General features: G+C 47.0%; 1 protein-coding gene across 4 annotated transcripts in view; it reads right to left on the reverse strand.

Moving 5' to 3' along the window:
* The window catches only part of MYZAP (myocardial zonula adherens protein), a 124,424-nt gene extending 109,891 nt beyond the window's left edge, over window positions 1–14,533 (reverse strand). For 2 of the 4 annotated variants that reach the window (XM_027553899.1, XM_027553900.1), the window contains exon 1: window positions 1,912–2,052. In XM_027553899.1, coding sequence (XP_027409700.1) covers window positions 1,912–1,977 — 66 coding nt within the window. In that variant the 5' untranslated portion in view covers window positions 1,978–2,052. Of the gene's footprint in view, window positions 1–1,911; window positions 2,053–10,982; window positions 11,068–14,439 lie in introns of those variants that run through there. The other 2 variants (XM_027553898.1, XM_027553897.1) reach the window with 2 other exon arrangements.
* Between the last annotated feature and the right edge of the window lie 336 nt (window positions 14,534–14,869).

Genomic DNA, 14,869 nt, shown 5'->3' on the forward strand with positions numbered 1-14,869 from the left:
ACCTAACAGGAATCTTGCTTTATGAACCCAACGATTGGCTTCCGTCAACCCTAAATATCTTGTGTTCACACACATCAGAACCTATCACTTGGCCCAGACCCAGGAGTAACACAAAGTCCTTCTGGAGCTAAAGAAAAACAGCACTGAAGACGACTGCTAGTCATTTGGGGGAGGTATGTAAAATAAAGTGAGCACATCTACAAGACTAAAAAACAGACAGGAGTATCAAAGGGGCCCCTGGCTTGGACTTAGCCACTTGTTTAGCTAAACATATGGAAAATAAGTTGGTGGTGGTTTAGTCGCTTAGTCGTGTCCAGCCCTTGCGACACCATGGACTATAACCCACCAGACTCCTCTGTCCAGGGGATTTCCTGGGCAAGAATACTGGAGTGAGGAGCCATTTCCTTTTCCAGGGGATCTTCCCAACCCAAGAATCGAACCCACGTCTCCTGCATGAAAGGGGTCTCCTGCATGGAAGTGGTCTCCTGCATACAAGCGGTCTCCTGCATTGCAGGGTGGATTCTTTACTGTTTGAGCTAGGTGGCGCTTATGGTAAAGAATCTGCCTGCCAGTGCAGGAGACACAAGAGATGCGGGTTCAATCCCTGGGTCAGGAATATCCCCTGGAGGAGGAAATGGCAACCTATTCCAGTATTCTTGCCTGGAAAATTCCATGGGCAAAGGAACCTGGTGGGCTACAGTCCATGGAGGTGCAAAGAGTCAGACACAACTAAGCAGACAGACAGACACAGGGAAATAGATTAGAGAAGTTTCAAGCACAGAAATGATGCACTGAGATGATGAGTACTGAATATCATAGTGAACAGATGAACCTACAAGGCACAAGGAGATCAAACCAGTCCATCCTAAAGGAAATCAGCCCTGAGCATTCATTGGAAGGACTGATGCTGAAGCTGAAGCTCCAATGCTTTGGCCACCTGATGCAAAGAGCTGACTCACTGGAAAAGTCCTTGATGCGGGGAAAGATAAAAAGCAGGAGAAGAAGGGAACAACAGAGGATGAGATGGTTGGATGGCATCACCAACTCAACGGACATGAGTTAGGGCAAGCTCTGGGAGATAATGAAGGACAGGGAAGCCTGGCGTGCTGTAGTCCATGGGGTCGAAAAGAGTCGGATATGACTGAGCGACTGAACAACAACAACGAAAAAGGCACAAACCAAGGCCCTGGCAGTGTGCTCTGAGGTACCAGTCCTGGAAGAGATACAAAATGGGAAAGATGTGGCTAGCAATTCTTTCACAGAGCACCTGGAGCGATGAGAAAAGATGCAACAAAGATGGCAAAGAAATAGCACTTCCAAAGGGCAACCTAGGTGGAGATGGTGCCCACTGTGCTAGTATTTAAATCAGAAAGAAGAAAGCGCCTTGTATAAACCCAGGTCCCACAACCCGGCTACAAGGTGGCCAGCTCCTAATCTCTACTTTGTAAAATAAAGCCTACCTTAGTTAAGACCACTCCAAATCAGTGTTATTCTATCACCAGTGGTGACAAGTGGCCCTTTTTTTTTTTTTTTATCTCTGGAAGGAGGAAAGTTTGGTTAGACATTCATCACCTTTGAGTCTCCAGATAGGGATAATGCAGAAAGTTCCCCGTGCTTTTTTTAAAAACGGTGCCATCAATACACTTGGCTTGCTAGAGGAGGCAGGAAAGGAGAGGAAATCTCTGGGAATTCCAGAAAGTCCCCTAAGTCCCCTTTCGAGCCCATGGGGTGTTTCTGGGGCATAGAAAAGAAGGGGCTTGCTCGCGGAGCTGGGACAGAACCTAAAATTGAGTCCAGGTGGAGTGTCCGGGCCGAGGGACCGGTTTCGCGCGTCTCCATCTCTAGACCCCCAAGCGGGGCTGGCTGGACTGGGAAGTGGGACAGCAGCAGCTCCCAATCCTAGCTACTCACCCTCCTGCTGGGCGCCCCGGAGCCGCTGCCCGAGAGCAGGGTGACAGTGGACGTGGAGCGCAGCATCCCGCAGCAGCGGCGTTGGTGGCGGGTTCGGCGCGGCGCTGTTCCCGGGTGTAATAAGCCAGAGGGAGGCGAGGAGGGCGGGAACCGCGCAGGCCACAAGCGCCGGCGGGGCAGGGTGGGGGCGGGGCAGAGGCCGGGCCAAGGGGCGGGGCCGGGGCGGGGCCCGCGCACTCGCCTGACCTGTCAGGCTGCATTTTCTCAGGAGAGCGCAGACCCAGCAGAAGTTGGTCACCAACCTTCCCCCACGGTTCTGCGTCCTCCCAGGGTCAGTCCTAGGACAGGACTGAGTGCCTACCATGAGTGCCTCCCAGCAGTCAACACGATCTACCAATCCACCAATCCCTTATCCTGTGGAGTTTGCAATCTGGTGGGGATACTGAGAAATGACAGGTGTCAGTGCTTTGGTAGAAAAGATGATACACACAGGAGCTCACAATGTGGCCTTAGGAATAGCCTGTGTAGGAAAAGTCTTCCCAGAGGATGTGATGACTAACGTAAGACCTGAAATACACACAGAAGCAAGCCAGGCATAGAGTGTTCATTACACCTGCTCATGTTTGTTTAATAGTTACTGCGACCCTGACTGGGAAGTACTTTGCATGTATTAACTCATTTAATCCTCACAACCACCCTTTGAATAGGCACTATTCCCATTTTGCAGATGAGGACACTGACTCACCGAGAGACTGAGTAACAGAGCAGATGCCCCACTGCCCGGAAAGTGGCAAAGCTGTGATGGACTCCACAGTCTAAGCCTAGTGCCTTGCTTGTCCTCTCTGCTGCCCCCTAGCACAGAGAGGAGGGAATTACAGGCCAAAACAAACTACGTGGAAAGATGGCAAAAGGCAAGAGAAGGTTTGGTAGAATTTTTAGAAACTGAAAATACCACAGTGCAAGGGGCAAATGGTAGAAAAGCGCAGAAGGGCACTGGGCCAGATCATGAAGAACCTGGTGTGCTTAGTTGAAGAGTTTGGCATTTATCCTGAGGACAAATGTATCTCAATAGAGGAAGACTTTCCCTCTCTGTTGTTGTTGCTGCTGCTGCTGCTTTAAAGCCCAAACCCTCCCTTCCTACCAAGCTCTCCAGGACGCTCCTGCCCTGAACACTTACCCTCGTGAATCTCAATGCTTTTTGAGACCGTGTCTTCTTTAGAGTCATCAATATGTGTGTCTGTCCCCTTCCCAGTGGTGAGCTTCCAGAGGGGGGGGGTCCAGACTCACCCTAGTCTGAATTCCCAGTGTGGCACCAACACAGAAGACACTCAAGGAATATAAGAAATGTTGCTGAACAAAATTCCAGATGCTCCTGTAAGATTTGCTCCTTCTGCAGATGAGGAAACTGAGACCAGAGAATCTAACTGATGTCACGCAGGCTTTCCCAATGTCACACACCCTGTGCTTTACCATCTCAATCATCATCATCATCATCACCCCAGCTCTGTCTGCATTTTCCCTGCTGCATATGCCTTTTCTCATCAAAACCTCACCATAACCAAAAGCTTGGATACTATTATCACCTCCATTTTACCAAGGAGGGAACTGAGACCTAGGGGTATTAGGTTAAATGGTGAATAGCTGAGATTAGACCTGTAGTCTTCTAACTCCAGGGCCCCCCCCCCTTTTTTTTTTACTACACCCTTCCTGCATCCTTCTATCCACTCACCCTTCTAAAAAAGAGTCTAAAAGATGGGTCTGCCTTCCAATGAAAAGTGGTCAACATTGTGTTAGCTTCAGAGGTATAGCACTTTGATAAAAAAAAATAAATAAAAAATAAGCCAAAAGAAGTGGTCAAAATATGGCTGTTGAAAGTCAATATGGATTAGAGATAGCTGCATGATTACCTCAGGAGAAAAAGACTAGTGAATGTTGTTGTTATGTTGCCTTGAGGAGAAAGGAAATGGGCTGCTGTTCAGACAGGCCCAAGATAACCTGGCATCAGTGTATATTTATATTATGGCAGCCACCCAAGTGATTGCTCAAGATGGAGTCAGCATTTGAGAGGAAGGGTGGGCTATGGAATCATTTCTCCCCCATCTATCCAAGTCTTTCATATTGTTAATACTTTTTGTACTGCATTATAGTTCATTACAAAAGCAGCAGACTTCGTATTCACTCGTGACCTCTTGGTGGAAACTTGATCTTGCTTACATCCAAGCCTGTCTGGTGCCTAGAACAGTAATTGGCACGTACTAAATGCACAATAAATAATGAATGGGTGAAGAAATGATATTACAGAGTAATTGGCACATAGTAAATGTGCAATAAACACTGAATGAGTGAAGAAATATTACAGAGTAATTGGTATGTTGCAAGTGCACAGCAAACGTTGGATGAATGAAGAAATGATATTACAGGGGGTTCCCCAGTAGTCTAGTGGTTAGGACTTGGTATTTTCATAGCCTGAGATCTGGGTTCAACCCCTGACCTGGGAAATAATATCTCACAAGTCACACAGTGCAGCCACATAAAGAAATAGGGGGAAAAAAAAAAAAAAGGATATTACATACCAATCCTTCAGCTCACTCATAGTCAAGCAAAACTAAGACTAAGCTCCTTTCTAATCCAGCTTCTAATAGAGGTGAGAGTCTCCAAGCAGTTTGTCAGCTCAAGCAGCCAGAGCCCCAGGATTGTCCCCAGGACTGTCCCAGCCAGGTAAGTTCCCCACACCAGCTGGCACTAAGGGCTACAGGAGCTGTGGGTGGGCAGATGCCAGGCTCTGGCCTATGCTACGGCCAATCCATGCCAGGCCAACACCTAAGGAACTGCAAGAGAGGGGACTGGAGAGCCCAAAGTGGGAAAGGAGGAGGAGGAGGAAAATATTAATAGGAAGACAGGTAGGGACTGAGCAACCAATGAAAAACTGGAGCTGGCAGAGAAGGGAAAAAGTCCACAATGAAATCATAGTCCAGGAAATAGGACTTCTGCCCAGCCAGAAGACGTTGGGAGTGAGAGGTGAGGACAGGGACAGAGGCTCTGGTGCAGACAGTCACCTTGCTCCCTTTCAGCACTGGTCCGGCCTCCTCCGGGCCCTCCCTGAGCACTGGTGACGGAGGAGGGCCACTGCACTGGAAGCAACAGACACTGTAACACAACTCTCTTAGCTGCCACACCTTCCCATCAACAGTAATAGCCACATGGCTAAAACCTGTCCTAAATTTCTCTGCTGATGCACAGGGCTGTAGAAAATTTTAGATGTCTGCATAAACACACCTTTCATTTTCTTGAAATCAGTCACTGGATTGCACCTCCTCCCATCCCAGCTCCTGGACTACTCTCGCATTTCCTTCAGCTTCTGCTTTCTGAGTATGTCAAGGTTGCATATTGTCACCCTGCTTATTTAACTTATATGCAGACTACATCATGAGAAATGCCAGGCTGGATGAATCACAAACTGGAATCAAGATTGCCAGGAGAAGTACCAACAACCTCAGAAATGCAGATGGTACCAACCAAATGGCAGAAAGCAAAGAGGAACTAAAGAGCCTCTTGATTAGAGTGAAAGAGTTCAAAAAACTAAGATCATAGTATCTGGTCCCATCATTTCATGGCAAATAGATGGGGAAAAAATGGAAAGAGTGGCAGATTTTCTTTTCTTGGGCTCCAAAATCACTGTGGACGGTGACTGCAGTCATGAAATTAAAGGAAGGAAAGTGGTGGCAAACCCAGACAAAGTAGTAAAAAGCAGAGATGTCACTTTGTCAACAAAGGTCCATATAGTCAAAGCTATGGTTTTTCCAGGGCTTCCCTGGTGGCTCAGGCAGTAAAGAATCTGCCTGCAATGTGGGAGACCTGGGTTTGATCCCTGGGTTGGAACGATTCCCTGGAGAAAGGCATGGCAAACCACTCCAGTAGTCTTGCCTGGAAAATCCCCATGGACAGAGGAGCCTGGAGGGCTACTGTTCATGGGGTCACAAAGTCAGACACGACTGAGCGAATAAGCACATGGTTTTTCCAGTAGTCATGTATGGATGTGAGAGTTGTACTATAAAGAAGGCTGAGTGCCAAAAAATTGATGCTTTTGAATTGTGGTGCTGAATAAGACTATTGACAGTTCCTTGGACTGCAAGGAGGTCAAACCAGTCAGTCCTAAAGTAAATCAACACTGGATTTGATTCCAATGAATGAATATTCATTGGAAGGCCTGAGGCTCCAATACTTTGGCCACCTGATGCAAAGAGCTGACACATTGAAAAAAGGCCCTGATGCTGGGAAAGATTGAAGGCAGGAAGAGAAGGAGGCGACAGAGAATGAGATGGTTGGATGGCATCACTGACTCAGTGGACATCAATTTGAGCAAGCTCTGGGAGATAGTGATGGACAGGGAAGCCTGGTGTGTCCATGGGGTCACAAAGAGTCGGACATGACTTAGCGACTGAACAACTGCTTTCTGAATTATCTGTGGTGCTCTCTTCTGAGCTCTCTCCAAACTCTCTATCGGCATTTTTAGCTGAGGAGCTCTGATGGGACCCACTTATCCAGCAAAGTCCTGAGTGGCAAAGACAACCCATATTTCTTGGCAGAACACATCAGGAACAGGACACACAGGAGGTGAGCCCAGGTGATGCCCGGCTTCCTGGTATTTTTGCTCTCTTCACTCTTCTGTCTTTGAGGGTTCCCTTTTTTTACCCTCTTCTATTCAGGTATCACAACACCTCAAAGTCCTGGCATATTCCTATTCTGAATGCCAAACAGAGACCAACTTTTCACAACACAAAAAGGACACATTTCCAACCCAAGGATAAGGGTATTGAATTACAAAGCTCCTTTGGATAAAGTAGAACAAGAAATACCCCACATTCACTGAATGTCTGAGAAGCAGAGAACAGGGTCTAGAGATAAGGAAAGCAGACTGAGAGGAACCCAATACCTCAGCCACGTCACCCAGATACACAGAATTTATAAACCTGTCTAGACACAGGGGATGGAACCTGCTGCACATCCACTCTGGGGAATAAAACTCATAGAAAACAATCCTGTGCCCACCTGTTAATTCACGGACAAATGCCCAATTCATTGGCTAGTAAGAAGCCAATCCACTGAACAAATATGTACCAAGCACCTACTATGTACCAGGCACTGGGGACACAGAGAGAAGTAAGAGAGCCACTGCTTTCTGGGAACTCACAATCAATCTGTGAAGAGAGATGTGAATTTAGCCAACACTTATGCAGCATTGACTGTGTTCAGAAGCTTAAAATGCATTGTCTCATTGAACCTTCCCAGCACCTCAGTGAGGAAGGTGTTATTATGTCCCCTATTTTGCAGATGAGGAAATCACATCACAGGGAGGGGAAGTGACTAGCACTGGTAACAATGCTAGTAAGTGGTGGAGCTGAGCTTCAGTCCCAGGCAAGACAGCTTCAGACTCTATGTCCTTGAGGTGTGATCCTGCTCAGTCATTAAGTCATGTCTGACTGTATGTGACCCATGGACTGTGGCCCACCAGGCTCCCCCATCCATGAAATGTCCCAGGCAAGAATACTGGAGTAGGTTTTCATTTCCTCCTCCAGGGGATCTTCCCAATCCAGGGACCGAACCCACATCTCCTGCATCTCTTGCATTGGTATTGGAGTCTTTACCACTAAGCCACCAGGGAAGCCCATGTCCTTGACAGCTCACCTCTTAAACTGGGAGAGAAGCCAGACTTGAGGCATGTCCAAAGCACTGTAGTGGGCAAAGGACAAAGGAATTCAAGGCACTGAGCTGGAGAGAGCAGGAAGGCTCCTCTGAGAAGGCAGCATGGGAGCTGGCCCCACAGAATGAGGAAGAAAATGTTAGGACATTCTGGACTGGGGGCCAGAGGACACAGTGAGATCAGAGGGTCTGGGAAATGTGTGCTTGCCTCTCTAGCTTGACCCTCAGAACAGGAAGGAATGGCCCAAGCAAAGTAGACTAGGATTAGACTGTAAAAACCTTGAATAAAATTGAGTCTCGATCTGCAGGTGACGAGGGGGCAAGTGAAGGTGTACAAGCAGGGCAGTGACACAAGGGGCAGCAGAGAGAATATTATGCCTGGACGGCAGAGACCACAGGACAAGTGCTTTTGGGTCTATGGGAATAATATTATTTTTCAATTTTCTTTTTGTAAATTTTTGCCTGCACCATATGGCTTTTGGGATCTTAGTTCCCTGATCAGGAATCAAACCCAAGCCCATGGCAGTGAAACCCTAATTCCTACCACTGGACCGCCAGGGAACTCCCTGGGAATAGTAAGTATTACGCTTGATCTTAGCCAAAAGGCCAACAAGCGATAGGAAATAGTATTGATAAGAGAAAAAGGGACTCTGAAATGGAGGACCCAGCAGTGATGGAAAGGAAAGGAAAGGATGGATTCAAAAAGCAGAAAATCAAACAAAACTTACCGACCAATCAAAAGTTGGAAGACTTATGTGAATCCTACATTATCCCAGTGAGTAGTCAATCAGGAGTGCCATAGATACCCAGGGGAGGGGAATCAGTAAATAAAATGGATGTGTAAAGGATAAGTGATTCCTTTTTTAGCCCTGGGACTTTGCCAAGCGTTAAACTCCCAGGGACACACCTGCACACCTAGAGGAAGACACCCTCCTGGCTTGTCCAAGGAGCCCCGTGGGCTTGTGGTAGGAAACTTGCAGGTGCAAAGGCGGAAATCTTATGTATTTATTTTTTCAGGAAGACAGCCTGGTGACTGTCTTTAAGAGGAAACAGGCTCCACCCAATGTCAAAAAAAAAAAAATCACAGAAGGGAAGGCGTAAGTGCAGTGAGAGATGTTAAAGGAATTAGAGGCCTTTCCCAGCACGTGGCACAAAGAATGTCTCCTTCTGCCACTCTCATGCTTCCCTGAGCAATTTAGGAGTTTTGCTGCAATAGACACTGACTTTGTGGTGACTGCTCAGTAGATCCTATTTGGATCAGTTAATATATGAGTTATACCTGTATTTGACTCTATACTAAAATTAAAATAGCTAATCTACAAAAAGGATTTTTAAAAAAATTTAAAAAGCCCTGGAACTTCCCTGGTGGCCCAGTGGTTAAGAATCCACCTTGCAATGCAGGGGACACAGGTTCAATCCCTGGTCGGGGAACTAAGATCCCACATGCCGTGGAGCGACTACTGAGGCCAAGCGCCAAAACTAGAGAGTCCTTGTGCTGCAGTGAAAGATCCTGAACGACTCAATTAAGACCTGGTACAGCCAAATAAATAAATGTTTTAAAAAATAAATAAACAAAATTTAAAAGTCTTGAAATGTTTATATGTATACTCATGTGGAACAGCTGATAACATCTGTTTACGCTATGACCACCATCTTAGGTCAGCTTCTCCCAGAAGCAGACTCTGAACCAAGGATCCCTGTGGAGGAGATTATTGAGGAGGTGCCTTCAGGAGCAACCAGGAAGGGAGTAGGGTCTCAGAAAGGGGAAGGAGTCAGCAAGGGCACCGTCTTAGGTAAAGTCCAGATCTTGATCCCATGGACAGCTCTGGAATGTAAACTGAACCTCAGTTAGTCCTGCCGCCAGACCAAAGAGCTGGACTTTCTTACTCCTATGCTAGCCGGTAATTTTCTGGTACATGGGGTGGAGGACAGAGGGAGAATATAACTCACAGATACTTGTGGCACTCCCTAGGGGCAAGAAACGTCTATGTCCCTAATAGGCACAGAATATTGGCACCAAAGCTACACAAAAGCCGGGAAACTGACACACGAGCTGGCAAAGGATGACTGAGACGATCGGGTGAGCAGCAGCTGTGTCCATTCTAGCTATATAAAATATGGAGAGATATACACACACACACACACATACACACACAGATATACCGAGGGGTATACAATACGTCACTACTCAGAGTAAAGATCTCTGGAACAACAATAATCTTAAACCAGAGTCTGGTAGAAAACAGGGTGAGTAATACAGACAGTCTGAAAGAATCAGGTGAAGAAACATTCAATCTACTGATGGAAGAGGCAGGACCTCAAAATTCAAGAGGCTGGAACAAGTTGCAGAATCTGACAAGACGCAGCAAGAATACATCTATGGTCCTCACCTTGTGTCCAGAATCAACAGCTGCGCCAACACAGGGCACGAGACAGGCTCAGCAGCGTCATGTACTAAGGTCATCTGCAGAACTCGGTGGCTCCACAGAGGCCCACCCCTTGGAGACCCAGTACTTGTCATCTAATTTCAAGATCCCTTTAGAGGAAGGCAGGGTCTGGAAGCAGAAAAGCTAAAGTTCTTACTATGCTGGCTCCTGGGAAGTGGCCTTTGGTTCTGGTGCCTCAGTTTAAAGGAACAAGGAGCACCCAAATGATTTCAGAAGAACATGACGCAGATGATATAAGAACTTGACACTATATAATGAGAGATGTAGGTGGCAGACTTGGGAAAACTGACCCTCTAGGAGAGGGTGGGGTTTGATGACTTCAGTTCTTGAAACACTGCCAAGTGGCAGAGTGGTTAAACTTGTTCTGTGTAACCCAAAATGTAGAATGGGGCCCAGTAGGTAAAAGCTACAAGGAGATGCAGTTCAATACAATCTAAGGAATAAGCCAGAGCTACCCAAGAAGAGGGGATAAAGGAAAGAAATGGCTCAGAATGGAAATGACAGACAGGACCAATTTGTGAGGCAGGCAGGGCATTCCCCATCACTACAGTGTGGTCTCCAAACCCGGCTGCCGACTAGAGCCACCTGGGGTCTTGATAACAATATATTTCTGGGTCCTGATCCAAGGACACTCTTGATTTCATGGATCTGAGATGACACCCAGAAATTCACATCCTAATAAGCTTCTCAAACTTTTTCTTATGCCATCACCCAGCATTTCTACAAGGACCAGGGGGAAGACATCTCATCAAGGATAACTGGAGAGAATTCAGGCAGCAGGTGGGGAAGGGGGCATAGAGTAGATGCCCTTATTCCCTTCAAATTCCAGAAATTTGTGACCCTGGGGTTATGGAATTCTGAACTTCACATCAGGGGAGTCAGGGAAACATTGTTTAATAGACAGAACTCTGGACCCAAACTAACCTGAGTGTCTGTTAAGGCTCTGCCACACATTAGCTGACGTGTCCCGGGCATGTCATCTCCACTCTCCAAGTCTTAATCTTCTCTCCTGTAAAATAGGAGATAACAGTACCACCTCTTAGAGTCATTGGGAGGTTTGAATGAGAGTGTAAAATATAAATGATATGACTATAGTGTATCATGAAGTCCCTTAAACTAAAGAAAACCACGAATTGCCTGGTCATTTTGATGGCAATGCTGAGTGTAAAAGATGAAACACTCCTTTAGATTTGGAACAACTTCTTCAAAGCTAGTATGTTGAGTGTTCCATACTGGTGCTAATATAAGACCTTTGGAAAAGCCATTCCTTCCCTATATTTGATTTGCTATATTATGAGAGATTAATATAGGGAACTCCCTGGAGGTCCAGTGGCTAGGACTCCCCGCTCCTAATGCAGGGGGCCCAGGTTCAACCCCTGATCAAGGACCTAGATCCCACACACTGCAGCTAAGAGTTTGAATGCCCCAACTAAAACTTGGCACGGCTAAAATAAGCAAATAAAATAAATAAATATTTAAAACAAACAGTCAGGGTTAATGCTTCCTTCAACATTGCCGGGAATACCCTTCTCTGAAAAAAAAAAACAACAAAAAACAGAGAGAGATTAATATAGAGAACTTATCTAGTCTTAGCATGTAATAAAAGAGGATCATGTAACTTCAAAACAGAACAGCATTCATTATTTTTAATCCTAAGAAGACCAACAATACTCCTTAATTTTGTTTCCTGCCTTTATACCTCTGATGAACCCATGCAAGTAGGCCTCCGCTCACTGGAGCTGCTGAGGCGAGTACACAGTGTACTTTAAAACATGACACAGGGACACGAACAGTTATTTCTTTAAGCTCAGTTGACGCTGCCCCAGGTAGCCATCTGGTCCCATCCTGCTGTAACGGTCTTTCTGACACACTGCTAGTCACTCCAGGCAGGGCTTCTGGGTGTGACTGTGAAGGCTGTTTACAGAAAGGGGTTCAGGCTGCAAGAGGAGCTGTTCCCCTTGACAAGCCGTGTCCTCAACACAGGGCTGTCGGATAGAGGAAGAGTTGCCACTTCTTTCTTTTTTTTAAAATCTCCAATAAAACTTTTTAAGGTTTTTAAACTTTTTTGTATTTAGTCTTGGGGGATAACTGATTAACAACGTGGTGATAGTTTCAGATGAACAGCGAAGGGACTCAGCCACACGTGTACATGTGTCCATTCCCCCCACACTCCCCTCCCATCCAGGCTGCCACATAACATTGAGCAGAGGTCCATGTGCCATACAGTAGGGCCCTGTTGGTTATGCATTTTAAAATGGCAGTGTGTACACATCTATTTCAAACTCCCTAACTAAAAGAGATGCCATTTCTGACCCACACACAGCCATGCGGGCCAGTGTGGTCTTGCCTGAAAAGCCGGGGCGGGGGGGGAGGGGAGGGGTTGAGGACATGAGGGCTCTGCTCTCTCTGTGTGAGATCCCTCCCCCCTGCAAAAAACATTATTCCTGCCATAGCCTTTCCCAGTTCAGTTAATGAAGACTATATTTCTAGCTACTCAGGCCAAAATCCCTGGAGTCATCCATGATTTCTCCTTTTAATCTCATAGCTCACATTTTATCTATCTGGCTTTACCTCCAAAGCATCTCCAAAACCTAAAGCCTTTTCATCCGCAACATTTAAGCCACCATCACCTCTACCCTGCATCCTTGAAATAGCCTCTGAACTGGTCTTTCTACCTCTGTCCCATTACAGTGATTCCATCCGTAACACAGAGGCTACCGTGATCCTTTTAAATCTACACTCCTCTCTGTACAGACCCTTCCAATGGTTTCATGGCTCTTTGCGATAAAAGCCCAAGTCTTGAGCATTTGGTTTTTGTCTAGCTCCCCTAAGATTCAGGGTCTACAAGGGCCAGGATTTCCATCTGCTTTGTTCACTCCTCTAATCCCAGCATCTACAATGCCTGGCACAGAATAGACACAAAGTAGGATTATTCTACAGGTTGAAAGGTTTTTTCCAGGGTCCCAGGGAAGGCAGCGTGTCCAGATCAGTCCATCCCACATCCCAGCACCTCGGACAGGGATACTGTTGAGACCCATTGCTCACCAGATCTGGGAAAACATCTACTTCTGGTCCAAACTTCCATGTGATATGGCTATTTCTGCCTGCCTTCTGCAGGTCACCTCCTCCCCTCCCCTTCAAAAGCAAACATCACCAGTCTCCCAATAAGTCGGGGCTTTAATGAACAAAAGAACTCCTGATCTGGAACTACACAAAAGGCCCTGGAAATAGAAAGGCTTGGGGAAAGACTGGTAGAAATGGAAAAATATTTGCAGCAGTAAAAACAAGGGACAAATTAATCGCTCTGTTGGTTTTAATGCAACACAACTTAACAATTGCTTGCACTCGCTCAGCCCTGTGTCTCCATCACCCTCCTCTTCTATGAGTGAACCCTGATGGCAGAGACTATTCACTCATCAGAGTGGGCATCTGTGGTCCAGAGATGAACACAGTAACAATCCCCCCAACCATGCAACTGGCAGCAGAGCAGACAGGAACAGAGTGGGGGCTGGGAGGCTGCAGCTTCTCTTTCCTGGACAGGCTGGCTCTTGGCCTTCCACACACAATGTCAGGGTGGCCCCTGCCCCATCCGCTCTCATAGCTGTGGCAAAATCGCCATGACCCCTCCTGAGAGCCACTTAGCTACCTTGTGCCTGTCAGAAGCATGAGCCTGGGGAGGAATGGGTGGGGTGCTAGGGTTTTCCAAGTCTATCCGGGGTGGATAAGATGAGGTCAGACAGGGTCTGCTCAGAGGGGCATCACTAAGGGTCTGCTTAGTAAGAGGGGAACTTACTCCCCCTGTGGGTGCTGATGAGGAGATGGGGTTTAGCTGAGAGAGAGGGAGAGGCTGGGCATGTAAGCACCTTGTGGTCACAGCCCCAGGTAGGCTGAGGCCAGGGACAGGGAATCCCAGGAGAGGCCTGGAGCTGCAGGCAAGAAACAGGGCTCAGTACAGAAGACCAACATGTCCCAAGGCACCTGGGATTTTCTTTGGCTTTAGCACTGTAAGTTCCGTGTGTCAGGAAACCCCCTTATTTCCAGGCACACCGGAACAAGAAGCAGGGAGCAAGGCCACACCCCAGTGTGCAGAAGGGACATGGCAGAGACACAGAACAGTGACGCCAGGAGAGTGACCCAGACAGGAAAGCCCGGTTGTAAACCGCAGGATGGATGAGAGAAATTGAGCTCAGAAAGAGGTGAGGGTAAGTTCCCTCAAGGAGGTTAAGGTGTATTCTGTTTTAAAAAAAAATTTCTGCAGTTCAGTGAAATTGGGAAAATCTAGGTTCAATGAAAGTAGGCAGATTGAAGGTAGGACTTCTTGCCCTCAAGTAAACGGAGCATTTTCCAAAATAACAAACTACGCAGCGCTTCTCCAGCTTACCTGACCACAGGACCCTCCCTGCGCACTGGAATCACTAACACAAGGAACTCATAGGAAGCCAGCAAACCACAACCCCTAGCTGGGGAGACCCTGCTCGGGGGCAACTTTTTAAGAAAGGTGCCTTATCTGGAAAGAGAAGTTCACACAGAGCCTGATTGTGCAGGTTAATAATTGCCAGGCTCTGAGAGGCAGGTCAAACGGCAAAGTCACCGGGAAAGGACAGGACAGCGGAAGTTGAGCACTGTGGTATCCTATATGGTGCTGGGTTGGAATCATCCATTTATCAGAGACTAATGTGCTGAGGCTAATGGTCCTAACCAGTGCCCTAGCTGGAAGTCAGCTTATCCGATAACCCTTTCCTCAGAGAAGGGAGGGGCCCATCTAAGCCTGGGAGTGAGGTGAAGAAAAGCCAGGACTAAATCCCAAGCAG

The sequence above is a fragment of the Bos indicus x Bos taurus genome, chromosome 10 (assembly GCF_003369695.1).
Source record: "Bos indicus x Bos taurus breed Angus x Brahman F1 hybrid chromosome 10, Bos_hybrid_MaternalHap_v2.0, whole genome shotgun sequence".
Classification (NCBI taxonomy): domain Eukaryota; kingdom Metazoa; phylum Chordata; class Mammalia; order Artiodactyla; family Bovidae; genus Bos; species Bos indicus x Bos taurus.